The 15,264-nt window shown below is 41.2% G+C and overlaps 1 protein-coding gene across 2 annotated transcripts in view; it reads right to left on the reverse strand.

Moving 5' to 3' along the window:
- TBCK (TBC1 domain containing kinase) overlaps window positions 1–15,264 on the reverse strand; it is a 436,713-nt gene that overhangs the window by 312,574 nt on the left and 108,875 nt on the right. For both annotated transcript variants that reach the window (XM_030190773.1, XM_030190774.1), the window contains 3 exons: window positions 13,494–13,642; window positions 4,423–4,561; window positions 3,210–3,309 (listed from right to left, as the gene is read on the reverse strand). In XM_030190773.1, coding sequence (XP_030046633.1) covers window positions 3,210–3,309; window positions 4,423–4,561; window positions 13,494–13,642 — 388 coding nt within the window. The remainder of the gene's footprint in view (window positions 1–3,209; window positions 3,310–4,422; window positions 4,562–13,493; window positions 13,643–15,264) is intronic.

The following is a 15,264-nucleotide window of genomic DNA, read 5'->3' on the forward strand; positions in this document are numbered from 1 at the left end:
TCACGTCCCAAGCCGGTGCGAAAACTGTCATGGACTCAAATAGCGGTCGACAACAGAGGAAATTGGAGGGTCATGGGATAGGAGGAAAAGTCCTATTGTGGATTAAAAACTGGTTGAAGGATAGGAAACAGAGAGTGGGGTTAAATGGGCAGTATTCACAATGGAGAAGGGTAGTTAGTGGGGCTCCTCAGGGGTCTGTGCTAGGACCGCTGCTTTTTAATATATTTATAAATGATTTAGAGATGGGAGTAACTAGCGAGGTAATTAAATTTGCTGATGACACAAAGTTATTCAAAGTCGTTAACTTGCGACAGGATTGTGAAAAATTACAGAAGGATCTTACGAGACTGGGAGACTCGGCGGCTAAATGGCAGATGACGTTTAATGTGAGCAAGTGCAAGGTGATGCATGTGGGAAAAAAGAACCCGAATTATAGCTACGTCATGCAAGGTTCCACGTTAGGAGTTATGGACCAAGAAAGGGATCTGGGTGTCGTCGTCGTAGATAATACACTGAAACCTTCTGCTCAGTGTGCTGCTGCGGCACGGAAAGTGAATAGAATGTTGGGTATTATTAGGAAAGGTATGGAAAACAGGTGTGAGTATGTTATAATGCCGTTATATCGCTCCATGGTGCGACCGCACCTTGAGTATTGTGTTCAATTCTGGTCGCCGCATCTCAAGAAAGATATGGTGGAATTGGAAAAGGTGCAGCGAAGGGCGACTAAAATGATAGCGGGGATGGGACGACTTCCCTATGAAAAAAGACTAAGGAGGCTAGGGCTTTTCAGCTTTGAGAAGAGACGGCTGAGGGGAGACATGATAGAGATATATAAAATAACGAGTGGAGTGGAACAGGTGGATGTGAAGCGTCTGTTCACGCTTTCCAAAAATACTAGGACTAGGGGGCATGCGATGAAACTACAGTGTAGTAAATTTAAAACAAATCGGAGAAAAGTTTTCTTCACCCAACGCGAAATTAAACTCTGGAATTCGTTGCCAGAGAACGTGGTGAAGGTGGTTAGCTTGGCAGAGTTTAAAAGGGGGTTAGACGGTTTCCTAAAGGACAAGTCCATAAACCGCTACTAAATGGACTTGGGAAAAATCCACAATTCCGGGAATAACATGTATAGAATGTTTGTACGTTTGGGAAGCTTGCCAGGTGCCCTTGGCCTGGATTGGCCGCTGTTGTGGACAGGATGCTGGGCTCGATGGACCCTTGGTCTTTTCCCAGTGTCGCATTACTTACGTACTTAACAAGGCAGGTGCCAGTGCAACTGCTGATGTCGACACCACAGACATTGATGCCGACATTGACGTCGAGGAATTGGACAGCGCCAAAGAGAGTTCCCTGCAAGCCACTCTAACTGGGTTCTGGCTTGAATTTGAAGACACAGAACATAGTTAGAAGGGGTATGTAGTCATACCAAAAGTGGCTCCCAATGGGAAAAGGCGAGACTTGACGGTGCCAAAAGAGAATGAGGAATCAGAGAAAAAAGAAGGGAAAACCCCACAGGAGCTCAGGCCTAAATACAGCCTATGGAGTCATGATAAAACACAGAAAAATTAAAGAAAAAAATAAACAAGAAACTCTGTGAAGAACTAAACCGGCAGCTGTGAGAAGTTAAAAAACATGTCCTCTCCTCACAGTGGAAAAAATAGACTGCCAATCCCACGTTCGCGCAGCGGGCGGGAAGGCACTCACACATATGCACTGGAGCGTGCCTCGTGCTCCATAAGAGCTCTGTGAAAAGCTTGATACAAGCTCCGGACTGGGCATTATCCAATTGTGAGAATATTAGTCTGCTTGTCCTCAGAGAATCATTGTTTTTGTTTTGTCCCCCCCCCTCCCCACCACCACCAAAAATAAAGAGCCCAAGGTACGCTACTGTCTTTCTCTTGATGGATATTAAGTCTTTAGAAATGATTTTCAAAGCTTCCACCCTCCCTTGGCTACACATGCCCTTCCCACTCTCTAACTCAGTGCTTTCCAATCTATGTGTGCCTGTGACCCCATGACTGCCATTAAATAAAATTGTGTGACTGCAGAATTAATGATGTACCTGTGGAGAGCCCACCTAGGTCATGACCCCAAAAGCAGATTTTGTGAACCTATTTGGGGTCCTGACTCACAGTTTGGGAAGCTCTACTCTCACTCATTTCTGCTTTGGCAAGGAATAGGAGGCACAATCACTTTATGTACCTAAAGATCTAACACAATTCCCAACCATTTCCAGCAGCTCTCTCAGAGAACTTGGACAGTATGATCACAAGGACCTTCTGGTTCTTGGTACACCAGCTAGTTCAGCTCAGCAAACCAAGGAAACATGGTCTGCTCCAAGAAGCCCAAACACAATTAATGTTGGATTTTTTTTTTCCTACTGAAAAAATACACTATTAAAAGAGAAAAGTAGCCTCTTGGTTAGAGTGGTGGGCTAAGAACCACAGAAGCCAAGATTCAGCTTTCACAGCCCTCCACTGCCTCAGATACTTAGACTGTAAGCCCTCCAGGAACAGGGAAATATCTATGGTATCTAAATGTAATTCACTTTAAAGTATTACTGAAAAGACGTGAGCTAAATCACAAGCAGGACTGTACCTGAAATTATGGGGTGGTTTAGGACTTCACAGTCTACATAGTTCGTTTTTTTTTTTGTTTTTTTTTAAATTCTACTGACACCTTCTACCAGCTACTCTATACACCCAGTTCAATCAGAATCTACATGGGCTGCAGCACCATAAGTCTTCATTTGCAATGTCATTCCCTCAAATACCCTCTCCTTCCCCACTTCACCACACACACTACTTTTACTCAGTCTCCTGCTTTCTATCAAGTCAACCACTGTATCAACTGTTCACAGCTATAGGCCATAGACTAGAATTCTGTTTGGAACTGGTAATGTGCATAGGTGGCAATAATTTAAAATGATTGGAGGTGTCAAACACAATAGAAGTTACCCCTAGATGGACACAAATGAAGAAGCTTCCTCGATAATGGGAGTCTACCCCTTGGGAGTCATACAATAGTTCGTATTCCCTCTCCCACTCCAATGTTGCAGTCCTAAGAAGCAGGAGGCATGTTAGGCTAATTGATTTTTACAGCAACAGACTAAATAAATATGTACCATGTAGTACAATGGAACAGCTCCTTCCTAAACCAAGTCCACACAAGTAAGTGAAAAATTACCATGGGGCTTTATATTTCCTTACATTTCTGAGTTGGCACAAAGACAATGTCACAGTGGTGTCATCAAAGAGGGAACTTCGGTCTCGTCTTTGCCCAAAGCTTTCACCATCCTCAAACAAAAAACTTTAGAGAAACAAAGAAAGTAAAAATCTAAGTAACTGATATTACATGACAAAATACAGAAAAACATAAAAATAAACATAGATACAGTATGTTGTTCCCCATTAATGGAGAAGTATCCAATGTCATGCAATATATATATATTTTTTTTTTAAATAATGTAATGGGCTGACATTTAGAGAAGTTTAAGAATTCAGAACACTCATCTCTAGGGAAGAATTCTTAAGTGCTTAAAAATGAAAAAACAACCAGGTAGTCGAACCCCACTAATGAGATATGTGAACCTCAGAAAACTTTATGGGGCTAGCATTCTACTCTCTCTTCCTGGCATACACAAATAGAGGTTTGTGAAGCTGACAGCGAGACTCCTAATCAGGTCTTTGTGGAAAAGGGATTAGGTTCCACCTATCTTTAATGACAAAAATCCTGGATGAAAATTATGCTAAAAACAGAAGAGAACTCCACTTAAATAAATAGAGACAAGAAGCACAAAGCAATCATGCTCTTACCTTATGAGGTCACAGGCACGAAAAGATTCACATGCACTGGTATAAGCGAACGCATGCAAGTAAGGGCTAGTATTCTAAACATGTATGCACGACAAGCATAAATGCAGGTGTCTCCATTATAGAATTGCCCTTTTAATGCGCAAATTAGCACATGCTGTTAGCATATAAACGTGATAACTTATGCTGCTGGAATGTCAGGGCAAGCTTATTCATGCACTAAATGCATAGCGCACTTTGGGGCAGGTCATGGGTAGAGAATGGATGTGGACTATACACTGCAGTCAGCACAAGGTTATCGCAGGTTATCAATTGAGCAGTTAGTGTGGCTGCACTTATCGTCTCCTTATGAGGAGGCTGTAAGTGCATCGTACTAATTGCAAATAAACATAAAGGGCAGTAAAGAATTTCCCTGTGCAGTAACTGCAGGGGACATACTGGGCACATCTCCAGCAGCTAGTGCACAGCCTTTGTGCTTATCACATGTTAATAAGTCCAAAACTTTAAGACACTTTAGTAAACAGGCCACTAAATGACTCTTCATCTCTAGCCACTACTTTTTCTCTACCCCAGCACTGAGTCCATGGATGTGCTAGTATCCTGTTCTTACTTGGGCAGTGTGCAGACAGGTGGCTTGGATCGGATGATTTCCTTGTTGGTAAGTTCTTTCTCCAGATCTCCCCCTGCTAAGCACCAGAGGTAATAAACCTCGTCAATCGATCTTTCCGCAAGGTAATCAGTGTCTTCATCTATTCTTGACACATGAGAAAAAGCATTAATGAGAATATTTCTTCTTTCCATTTGCTTCTATCTGTTGCTTCTAACAACGTGAGATTACAAATGCTAAATAAGTTCTCTGGAAAGTGCTGATGAGTGGAAGTCCAGAGGAGATAGAAGTTTATGGAGCTAATTTTCAAAGCACTAAACTTACAAAGTTCCACAGGTTACTATGTAACTTTTGGGCTCATTTTCAATAGAGAAAAACACCCAAAAAGTGGCATAAATCTGCATTTGGACATTTTTCTCACAAAAACATCTAAATTGGTATTTTCAAAACCAATTTTTAGACTTTTTTCTATTAAGTCCATCAGAAGTGCATTGAAATCACACGGGGGCATATCAGGGGCGTTTTGAGCTAGACCTGTTTTTATAACGAATAAGCACAAAAAGGTGTCCTAAATGACCAGATTACTGGAGGGAATCAGGGGTGACTTCCCCTTACTCCTCCAGTGGTCACTAACCTCCTTCCACCCCCCAAAAATGTGATTTAAAACATTACTTGCCAGCCTCTATGCCAACCTCAGAGATTATACTCAGGTCCATTAGAACAGCATGCAGTCTAGTGGTGGGTGCAGTGCACTGCAGACATGTGGACACAGGCCCATACCTATCCCTGTTACACTTGTGGAGCAAACTGTGAGCCCTCCAAAACTTACCAGAAACCCACTGTACCCACATATAGGTGCCCCCTTCACCCATAAGGGCTATGATAGTGGTATACAGTTGAAGGTAGTGGGTTTTGGGTGGGTCTGGGGGGGGCTCAGCAGACAAGGGAGCAATGGTGAGATGCGTGCCTGGGTGCATTTTATTAAGTCCACTGCAGTGCCCCCTAGGGTGCCCTATTGCTTTACTGGGCTGTCTGGGGGGCCAGTATACTAAAGCTTCTGGCTCCTCCTACATTCCAATGGCTTGATTTTGTGCGTTTTGCACTTGGACGTTTTTTGTTTGAAAATGGACCAAAAAACAAAATGTCCAAATCGCAAAGCCTTGTATTTTTGAAAACGACAGACATTTTTCTTTTTTGAAAATTACCTTCTTTTCTATTCAGATTTTGGACATTTTTTGCATAACGTCCAAAGTCGGACTTAGTCATATTGAAAATGTGCTTTGAAAATACGCCTCTAAATAACACAGTAGATGACAGCAGATAAAGACCTGTATGGTCCATCCAGTCTGCCCAACAAGATAAACTCAAAGCATAAGTCTTTTATTTGACAAGTCTGAGATAATTTGAAGGCTATGACTCAATGCCAATAGAACAAGAGCAAATGGTGGCTAAAAGCAGCACAGAACAATCTCTGTACCTTTCAACTACTTGTTTCTTCACCTAAAGAGCTATTTTTATTCCTAGAACAAAAGCATTAGACATAACAAGAACAACAGAAGCACCCCAGAAGCTTAGCCGGCAGTGGGAGGCAGGGCTGGTGGTTGGGAGGTGGGGATAGTGCTGGGCAGACTTATACGGTCTGTGCCAGAGCCAGTGGTGGGAGGCGGGGCGGGTGGTTGGGAGGTGGAGATAGTGCTGGGCAGACTTATACGGTCTGTGCCCTGAAAAAGACAGGTACAAATCAAGGTAAGGTATATACAAAAAATGACACGTGAATTTATCTTGTTGGGCAGACTGGGTGGACCGTGCAGGTCTTTTTCTGCCGTCATCTACTATGTTACTATGTAACAGCAACAAAGAGTAAATTAGTTCTTGCCTGCTAATTTTCTTTCCTTGACTTCAGAAGAACAGGATAGATTTTGGACTGGTCTAGAGAAACTCAAGTTTTACTGGTTCTTTTAATGGCAGTAGTTCAGAGTAAATCTGCCTTGATATTCTGCACCCCAGCTACATGTGCTGCCAAAATGTCTTCAGATGAATTTCCATCCAACTCATCAACACAAACTTCTTGCTCTCCTTGCCTGCTGACACCACCACTATAGAATTCAAACTGCCTTGTTCTTGATCAGGGGCAGAAACATGATGAGAGCAATTTGAATTACTTGAGCTTCCAACCGATTGATGGATGACTGTGACTCTGCTGAAGACCAACCTTGCACCCATCTGTTGAGACAATAAGCAGCCTGAACGACTCATATCTGCCATCACAATAATCCAATCCAGAGATATTAAACTGTTTCCTTTGAACAAACTGCTTCCCTGCAACCACCAATCAAGAGTCTGCCTGATCTCTGAAGGTAACAGAAGAACTCAGCTGAAATCCTGACCAAAGAGATCAGCAGGAGAGCTCTATGTAATGGTCACATGTGCATTCTGGCTCAAGGAATAAAGTACAATGTCAATGCCATCAATTCTCAACACTTGGAGAAAATACCAAGCCATCCTCCTCCACAAAACCAGAAGATTTTGGATCTGCAATTGTAACTTTCTGTCTTTGTCTGTAGAAACGCTTTCTTTACAGTGTATTGAACTTGGCCCTAGATAATCCAATGTTTGAGATAGATTCAGAAGAGGTTTGACAGGTCTGGGCTGTCCAAAACCAAAGCCACCCCCCCCCCCCCCATCGGAAATACAAAACCCTGGTAGTCTAATGGGACCCTTAAGGGCTGGGTCTGGCCAGGCCTCCTTCCCTGAAAGCTAGGCCTCATGGTCTATCATCCCGTCCCCAAGCCCCCTCATACCTTAAAGAAATGTGACTCCAGTCTCAAACAAGAGGGGGGACTAGGGTTCCCTCCCTTCTCCTGCAGTTTGCCACCTCAAAATGACAGTGCCCTGCCCAGTGCATCTTGGGATGTGCTGGGCAGGGCTTAACTACCCTCCCCCTTCTTCTTATCCCTAGCTACCTCTAAATTTATACCTTTATGAAATTGTTCTGGAGCTCTGCAGGAAATCCTTGAATACCTGCACTAAATTTCTTCTCAGCAGACACTTAAAAAAAAAAAAAAAAAAAAAAAAAAAAAAAGAGTATAAGGAGGGCACACAGTACAGGTTGCTTTTAAACAGTTGAATTTTTCCCTGTGTTTATTTGTTCCCTTTGGGTGAATTCTGTGAGTAGATTTGTTAATTTGGTTCCCTTTTTGAAGCTCCAGACATGCACCTCTTTGAAGCAGTGGTGTACTATGGCAGCTGAGCCAGAGAAGGGCAAGCACTGTTTGGTGGGAAAGTGTCAGGTCTATAAAGAGAAAGCCAAAAATCTTTCCTTTGGTGATCTGGGGATAGTGTTGGAGGAACAGAGCAGTGATTCCTCAGGCCAAGTGACAACAGGGAATGATTTATCCAAAGTGATGGTTGACCTGCTTTTGGCAGGAACTAACACCATATTTGATGCACTTTGTGATCTCAGTCAGTGATGGACCTCCACATTTGTTTTTGGATGTAGCTCAAGATGGTAAGTCTCTTAATTTTGGGCATAATTTCTCACCTGAGTTTATACTTTTATTGCACGGGCAAGGATGCTTCTCCTGGCTTTGTGACAGGACTCAGTGTTTCCAGTGCTATAGTAGAAGTTTCTTGCAAACGTCCTTGGTTGGATCTGGTAGAGCAGCATGAGGAAGAAGCATCAGTGACTTCTCTTCTGCCAGAGGAGGTGTGAGTAAATATTCTGAGCAACAGTATGATTTAGAGGAGCAGTTTCTTTCCTAGGAAGAAGATGATGTCCTATATGAGGAGGACCTGTTGGTGGTATATCTTTTTGGTAAAGATGACTCGGCAGCATTAATTTCTCAGGTGTTGTCCACTTTGAATATTTCTGTAGACCATTTGTGTCTAGTTCGGGAATACAGGATCCTCAGTTTGGGATCAAGAATCCTCAAAATCCTTTCCTGTTCTTCAGGTAGTAGATGATGATATTGTGGCAGATTGGGAGTCCCAGATGCTGGCAAGTTTAAACTTCCTAAAATGGATGAAATTGTTTTGGTGATGAATAAAAAATCCACAATTCCAGTTGGAAGGTAGTGCAGCATTGAAGGACCCTTAGGACTATAGAACGGAGTCATTATTGAAGCAGGCCTCTGAAAGTTTTCTTTAGCAGTGCAAGCGGCAGTATGTGGAGATTGTCACTAGAAATGAGTGAGTGCAGTTAGCTTGGTTGTGTAGTTTTTTGTTTTTTTTTAATTTAAATGTCTTTATTCTGCAAAGTGAATATCTTCCAAAGGAAAACATATACAACAATGCAAACAATATCAATATTAGTGAAGGATTGGCCTAGTGGTTAGAGCACCGTTCTTGAAATCCAGAGGTGGCCGGTTCAAATCCCAATGCTGCGCCTTGTGATCTTGGGCAAGTCACTTAACCCTCCATTGCCTTAGGTATAAAATTAGATTGTGAGCCCTCCTGGGACAGAGAAATATCCAGTGTACCTGAATGTAACTCACCTTGAGCTACTACTGAAAAAGGTGTGAGCAAAATCCAAATAAATAAATAATAAATGTATGCTGAAATCTTCTGCTCAGTGTGTGGCTGTGGACCAAAAAAGCAAACAGGTGTTAAGGATGGTGAATAAGACCAGAAATACTATAATGCCTTTGCATTGCTCTATGGTGTGTCCGCATCTTGAGTATTGCATTCAGTTCTGGTTGCCGTATCTCAAAAATGATATAGTGGAATTAGAAAAAGGTTTAAAGAAGAGCGACGAAAATGATAAAGAGGATGGGACGACTTCCCTATGAGGAAAGGCTGAAGCGTCTAGCGCTTGTTAATATATTGTTTAACTTTGGTGTAGGCTTACTTGAGCTGCATGTCTTTCTGTAGGTTTGACTAAGCTCCAAGAGGGGTAACGGATATATACAATGCTTCCCATACTTCCAGGTCATTATGCATATGTCAAGATCCATGCATGACCTTGGTTAATATAAATTTTCCTAGGATTGACCATTTTTGCTGTATGAGGCAACCTCATACTTGCTATCCACTTATTAGTGCTCATGATTGGATGCCAATGATGAGTACTAGTAAGGTCCAGGAATCCCGACCTGTTTAAGGATTCTGAATACCTACAACCTTAAACAGCCTGCAATCAGAGTACTATTTGTTGAGCCCATAACAATGCTTAATCAAAACCATTATTCCTTCCAAGGACCACTGAGACAGATACATTGGATTATCTCCCCATGCACTATGCTACAGATACAATAGAAGCCATAGAAAGACCTGAAAGTGTTTATTAGTATGATCCACCTGAAATTGCTATTACCCGCATACCTATATTTCATGGGATTTTGTAAATGAGCTCATGGATTAGTCCCATTCATAAAAACATTTCTCGCTACAGGTTTGAGTAAGTCTCAACCGAAAACTAAACAAATTGTACCAGTTGATCTTAAGACTCAGATAATTTTATGGCCTCATAGAATACCTTCTGGAATGGATGGTACCAAGGTACGTTAACCCTGGTGTCACCCTATGGGATAGGGTGAAGAGGGGAATGTTAATATATGGCCTAGCTTTAAGGCTACCACTGGAATAGTGATGGCCAAAGCTATGCAGCCGAAAACAACTGAAAAAGTACTGATTAGGCCAAACAACAAGTAAATGATTTAATATTTGAGAATCTGCAAAGAGCAGGTCTGAATAATGACTTCTGACACAAATTGGTACAATTTTTAAATCAAATATAGCATCTGTAATGAAAGATCAGATGAATAAAATGGAGCTTATTAGTTTTGGTATACAATGATACAGAGGTAATACAGAGTTCATGAGATGGTATGAAAAGTATGAAAGGTATGAAAAGTATTGCAGCCGGAAGATGTGAAACTGTTATCTCAACGCTTCCCAAAACATGTTGATAATTAGCAGTAGCTGAGAACGGAAGGAGGTGGGCACATCAGGCAGCAGACCGCATGGGAAAGTATGCTCTCAGGAATGCGAAATATTAGGAGCTAGGTTTCTCACCATTCACTTCTATGGAGAGGTTTTGTATAAAAGAGGGGAGATTTTGCCCTAGTTAGAGAGTCCTCTCCAACGCTTCTCTCAGACGGCAGGGCGCTGTGCAGATTAACCCAGAATCTGTCTGATGTCTGTATTTGTATCAACTTGAAGGCTTGTCTTTGGGTAAGAAATAAAATGTACTTATCTATCTAAACCTATCTCTGCCTCTATTTTTATTGAGTCTATCTTCTCTTCTCTTCACCTAACATTTAGCCTACAAGGTAGATCACATACAAGTGACACTCAGTTTTGGACAGAAAGCAGTAGTTATGGGAATTAGTTCTCAATTACAGCTCCTAATGCCACCCCCTTATGATTGGGTGACAATGGAGGTTAGAGAAACTATACAGAACCTGATATATGAAATAAGTACCTTTAGCCCCCCATGTGACGGAGTCAGAAAGAGGTCTATAAGAAGAGGTAATTAAAAACACGCTCTTCAGCTTGAAGAAGAGACGGCTGAGGGAAGATATGATAGAGGTCTATAAAATAATGAGTGGAGTGGAACGGGTAGACCTGAATTGTTTGTTTACTGTTTCCAAAAATACTAGGACTAGGGGGCATGCGATGAAGCTACAAAGTACTAAATTTAATACAAATCAGAGAAAATGTTTCTTCACTTAATGTGTAATTAAGCTCTGGAATTCATTGCCAGAGAATGTGGTAAAGGCAGTTAGCTTAGTGGAGTTTAAAAAGAATCTGGACAACTTCCTAAAGAAAAAAATCCATAGACCATTATTAAATTGACTTGGAGAAAATCCACTGTTTATTTCTGGGATAAACAGCATAAAATGTATTGAGGTTTTTTGGTATCTTGCCAGGTATTTGTGACCTGGATTGGCCACTGTTTTGAAACAGGATACTGGGCTAGATGGACCATTGGTCTGACCCAGTATGGCTACTCTTATGTTCTTATACAAAGCAATATCTTAGACATTTTTTCCCTACTGGTAGATTTTTATCCAGAAGAGAGACAAATGTTCCTTCTTTTAGTACCTTTTTTTTCTTCCTCTCCCTCCCATCATACATCTCCAGACCCTTGATGTGCACCATATTCACTCCTCACACTCCTGAGTCACTCGTACCACCCCCCTGAAACCTGACTAGTCTATATCGCCATGCAGTCATCTTCTGAGGATAATTCAAGTGCTATTTTGTTGGAAATGGGTACAGCTTATTTAGTGGATGCTCTCTATGATTTAATAAGAGCTTCAGATACTTGTGGCTGTATATTGTTGTTTATGGCTCAGAAATTGGTCTGCGAATGTTACCTCATCTCTGGAAGTTGTCTGTTGAGGCCTATTGTTTGGAGAAGATTTGGAGAGGCTGGTTAAAAGCCTTTCTGAGTTTAAGGTTCCTTGGCTCCGGGAGGACTGGAGAAAGTCTTCAGCAAGGGGATTTTCTAATAAAGACCATTTCAGAGATCACTGAAGAAACAGGTCGGGTTGAATCAGCACCACTCAGCATAGTAGATTTCCCTTTGGAGCTCAGTCCTTTTGAGCCAACCTTAGAAATGGATGAGATTTCTCAGCGGGAGCGCTGAATTACTTCCAAGTGCCCACAATGAGGTCGTTAAGTTGTTTTACCGGGAGTTGGCCCAGATAACCACAGATGCATAGGTGTTCAAAATCATTCAAGATGGCTACACACTGGAGTTTGCTCAACCTCTTCCCGAAGTGATTCTTGTATCGCCTTGTTGTTCATATCAAAAGATGGTCACAGTTCAGCAAATTTGGACAGGGTAGTTCAGTTAAAAACATTTGTGCTGGTTCCATCTCAGGATGAGTAAGCAAGTTGCTGTTCAATTTACTTCGTTGTGCCAAAGAAGGAAGGCATGTAAAGACTGTTTTCCTAGCTCAAGTTCATCAACAAGCATCTTGCCTTATTAGATCTATTGGAAGCATATTCCTGTCTGGGTAGCACATCAGCGATTCCTCAGATTTGCAGTTTTAGGGCAACATTTCCAATTCTGCACTCTACCATTTAGTCTGGCAACAGATCCCAGAACTTTCTCAAAAGCTTTGGTAGTAGTAGCAGCAGTCTTACACAAAGAAGGCATCTTTATACACCCTTATTTGGATAATTAGTTGATACAAGTAAAGTCTTAGGAAGAAAGCAAAGTAGACACATCTCTGGTAATTTCAGTTGTTACATTAGTTAGTAAGGGTGGTCAATTATGCCAATTACAAAGGAGGATTGTAACTTGAGCGCATGCCCAGGCACAATTCTCCCACGGAAGTCCCCCTATGATCAACGCTAATAATGTACATGAATTTGCATAATATTAACACTGATCATTAGGGCGTTAATTCGCCATGCTGTTACGGTGGTATGTTTCCCCTGCGCTGTTCCAAACACTGCGGAGAACTGATCACTGGCACTTAAGTATCCTAAATCTAAGCAGCAAAATTTTTGCATCTAGATTTAAGCCCATCTTCAGCTGCAAATCTCTGCACCTAGGTTTGGCTAAAAATTTGCATAATTCAGGCAGACATACCTGGCCTAAATTGGCCATTCTGGCTCATTTTGAGAATTGATCTCCATGAGTTTTACTATACCCATGGGGCTTCATTGTTATATAAACTTATTTTCAAATATGGTTTTCTTACCTTTTTCTTCCTTTACTAAATTCCTGCCTTTTCTCTCTTATCTCCATTTATCCTTTTCCTTCTTACTTCATTCTTCACCTTAGCCAAAGCCTCCTTATGCTGCAATATCTCTTGCAATGAAGATTAAAGACTTACTAATAATAATTACTAACTAGGCCCTATCAAACACGGATCTGCTCTATTTACTAGGTATTTTACACTAGTATTCTCAATAGAGAGTATAGCTTGTGCATGCAGTATCTAGGCTCTTACAAGCATTGAAGTTTTTCAGAAGTCTTGACCTCTGTCCTTTTAACCTAGCTGTATCTTCTTTTAGTGGTCTAATTATGCTTATTGTGGACATGTATTTTTGATTCTAACTCATTAGACAACAGAAAATCAGACAGTGTATTGCAATAATCCCTTTCCCACCTTTACCTTTGCAAAGCAGATTGATGTCTTCGGGCAGAGTTAAGTCAGCACATCTCAGAGAGGGTGAGAAGAGACTGCGAGGCTTGTGGAATGGAGAATACCAAGGTGACACTTCGCTGAATAGACTAGCACACAAGAGCTCTGCTGCTGTGGGTCTTGAATAAGCATATTTAAAAGAAAAAGAGAAATCATAACAGCACAGCAAAGTAAATCAAAGTGATATAGAGATCATTATAGAAGTTTTGCATTACAATATGCAACACATTAATGCATATGTTTCATTCTATTTTATGAATGGAATGCCTGTAATTATGATATCATGTGGCTTACACTTCACAGAACCACCCTCGGTTACAAACTGGAGAAGTCTTAGCTTGGATTATAGGTGAAGTACGTTTTACATTTTCTTGAAAAATGTTATTGCTATGAAAAGGAAGAAGGGGATATGACAGAAAAAGGAAACTGCTGTTTAAGCGTAGAGCTGTCTTACTGGTAATTCTTCATACCACAGCACTCACTAACCCACTCTCGGTTTTAGTTTTCGTATATAAAGGGAAAGGGAATGGGACTTGATATAGCGCCTTTCTGTGGTCCTTGCAACTACTTTCAAAGCAGTTTACATAGTATATACAGGTACTTATTTGTACCTGGGGCAATGGAGGGTTAAGTGACTTGCCCAGAGTCACAAGGAGCTGCAGTGGGAATCGAACCCAGTTCTCCAGGACCAAAGTCCGCTGCACTAACCACTAGGCTACTCCTTGGTTTGTGACCCAATTACTAAAGGTCGTGAGGTTTTGCCCAATTAAAGTGGTCTTTGCCCTCAATTAAACCTGACAAAAGACTTTAAATCTTGTCCCTTATTCTCTTATTTCCAGTAGATTATTTAGAATTGTGGAGTAATGTCAGTTTGGGTTCTCTGATCACTACTCAAACTTTTGATCAGGACTCAAATAGGGGCGTTTTCTTATGTAAGCTCTGTAAAACGCCTCACTCCTTGCAGAATTACTCAATATTTAAAAGTTGCCTCTCCTTCAATTATTCCCTCAGTCATGTCCTCCCCACTCAACTTCCTATTAACACAAAGCCTTGTTTTTGCCTCATCTGCCTTAACCACACTGTAAGCTCAAAAGCATGGAGACTGATATGCCTCTCTGTCCAGAACTATATATACATGCAATATGTGCGATACAAATCTTTAATAAAATTAATAAAAACATAAATAAAAAGTATATCCTATGATTAAAACAGGAGGTTTAATACTTCTAATTTGGACAGGGTCAAAACACTTTTGTCTCTATAATGGGGTTGGGTAACAAGGCATCAAGACTCCTGCACTTCATAAAAATCCTCTCTCAGCCACAAGGCCAAGGAGGTCATCCTCAACTGAAGATTCAGCGGGACTGTGGAGTCGGTACATCAACCTTCGACTCCAACTCCTCTACTTTTCTACTGTCTTGATTCTGAGTCCAAATTTGATTAGGAAAGTGATAGTAAATAAGACCAAGATTATTATAATGCCTCTGTATCACTCCATGGTGCAACCTCACCTTGAGTATTATGTTCAATTCTGGACGCTGTATCTCAAAAAAGCAGCCTTATACGACAGGCAAGAAGCCAGCTGTTTCCTAAGTTTAGTCATAGCCATAGAAGGAAATGAAATAGTATTCCTTTGGAATAATATTGTACTGTACACCAACTTGATGGCATGGCTTTAGGTGGTTAATCAAATAAATGCAACCTTGAACCTTAAACCTTATTCAGCCTTTCAAATAGTACT

This window comes from Microcaecilia unicolor, chromosome 2, assembly GCF_901765095.1.
Source record: "Microcaecilia unicolor chromosome 2, aMicUni1.1, whole genome shotgun sequence".
Classification (NCBI taxonomy): Eukaryota; Metazoa; Chordata; class Amphibia; order Gymnophiona; family Siphonopidae; genus Microcaecilia; species Microcaecilia unicolor.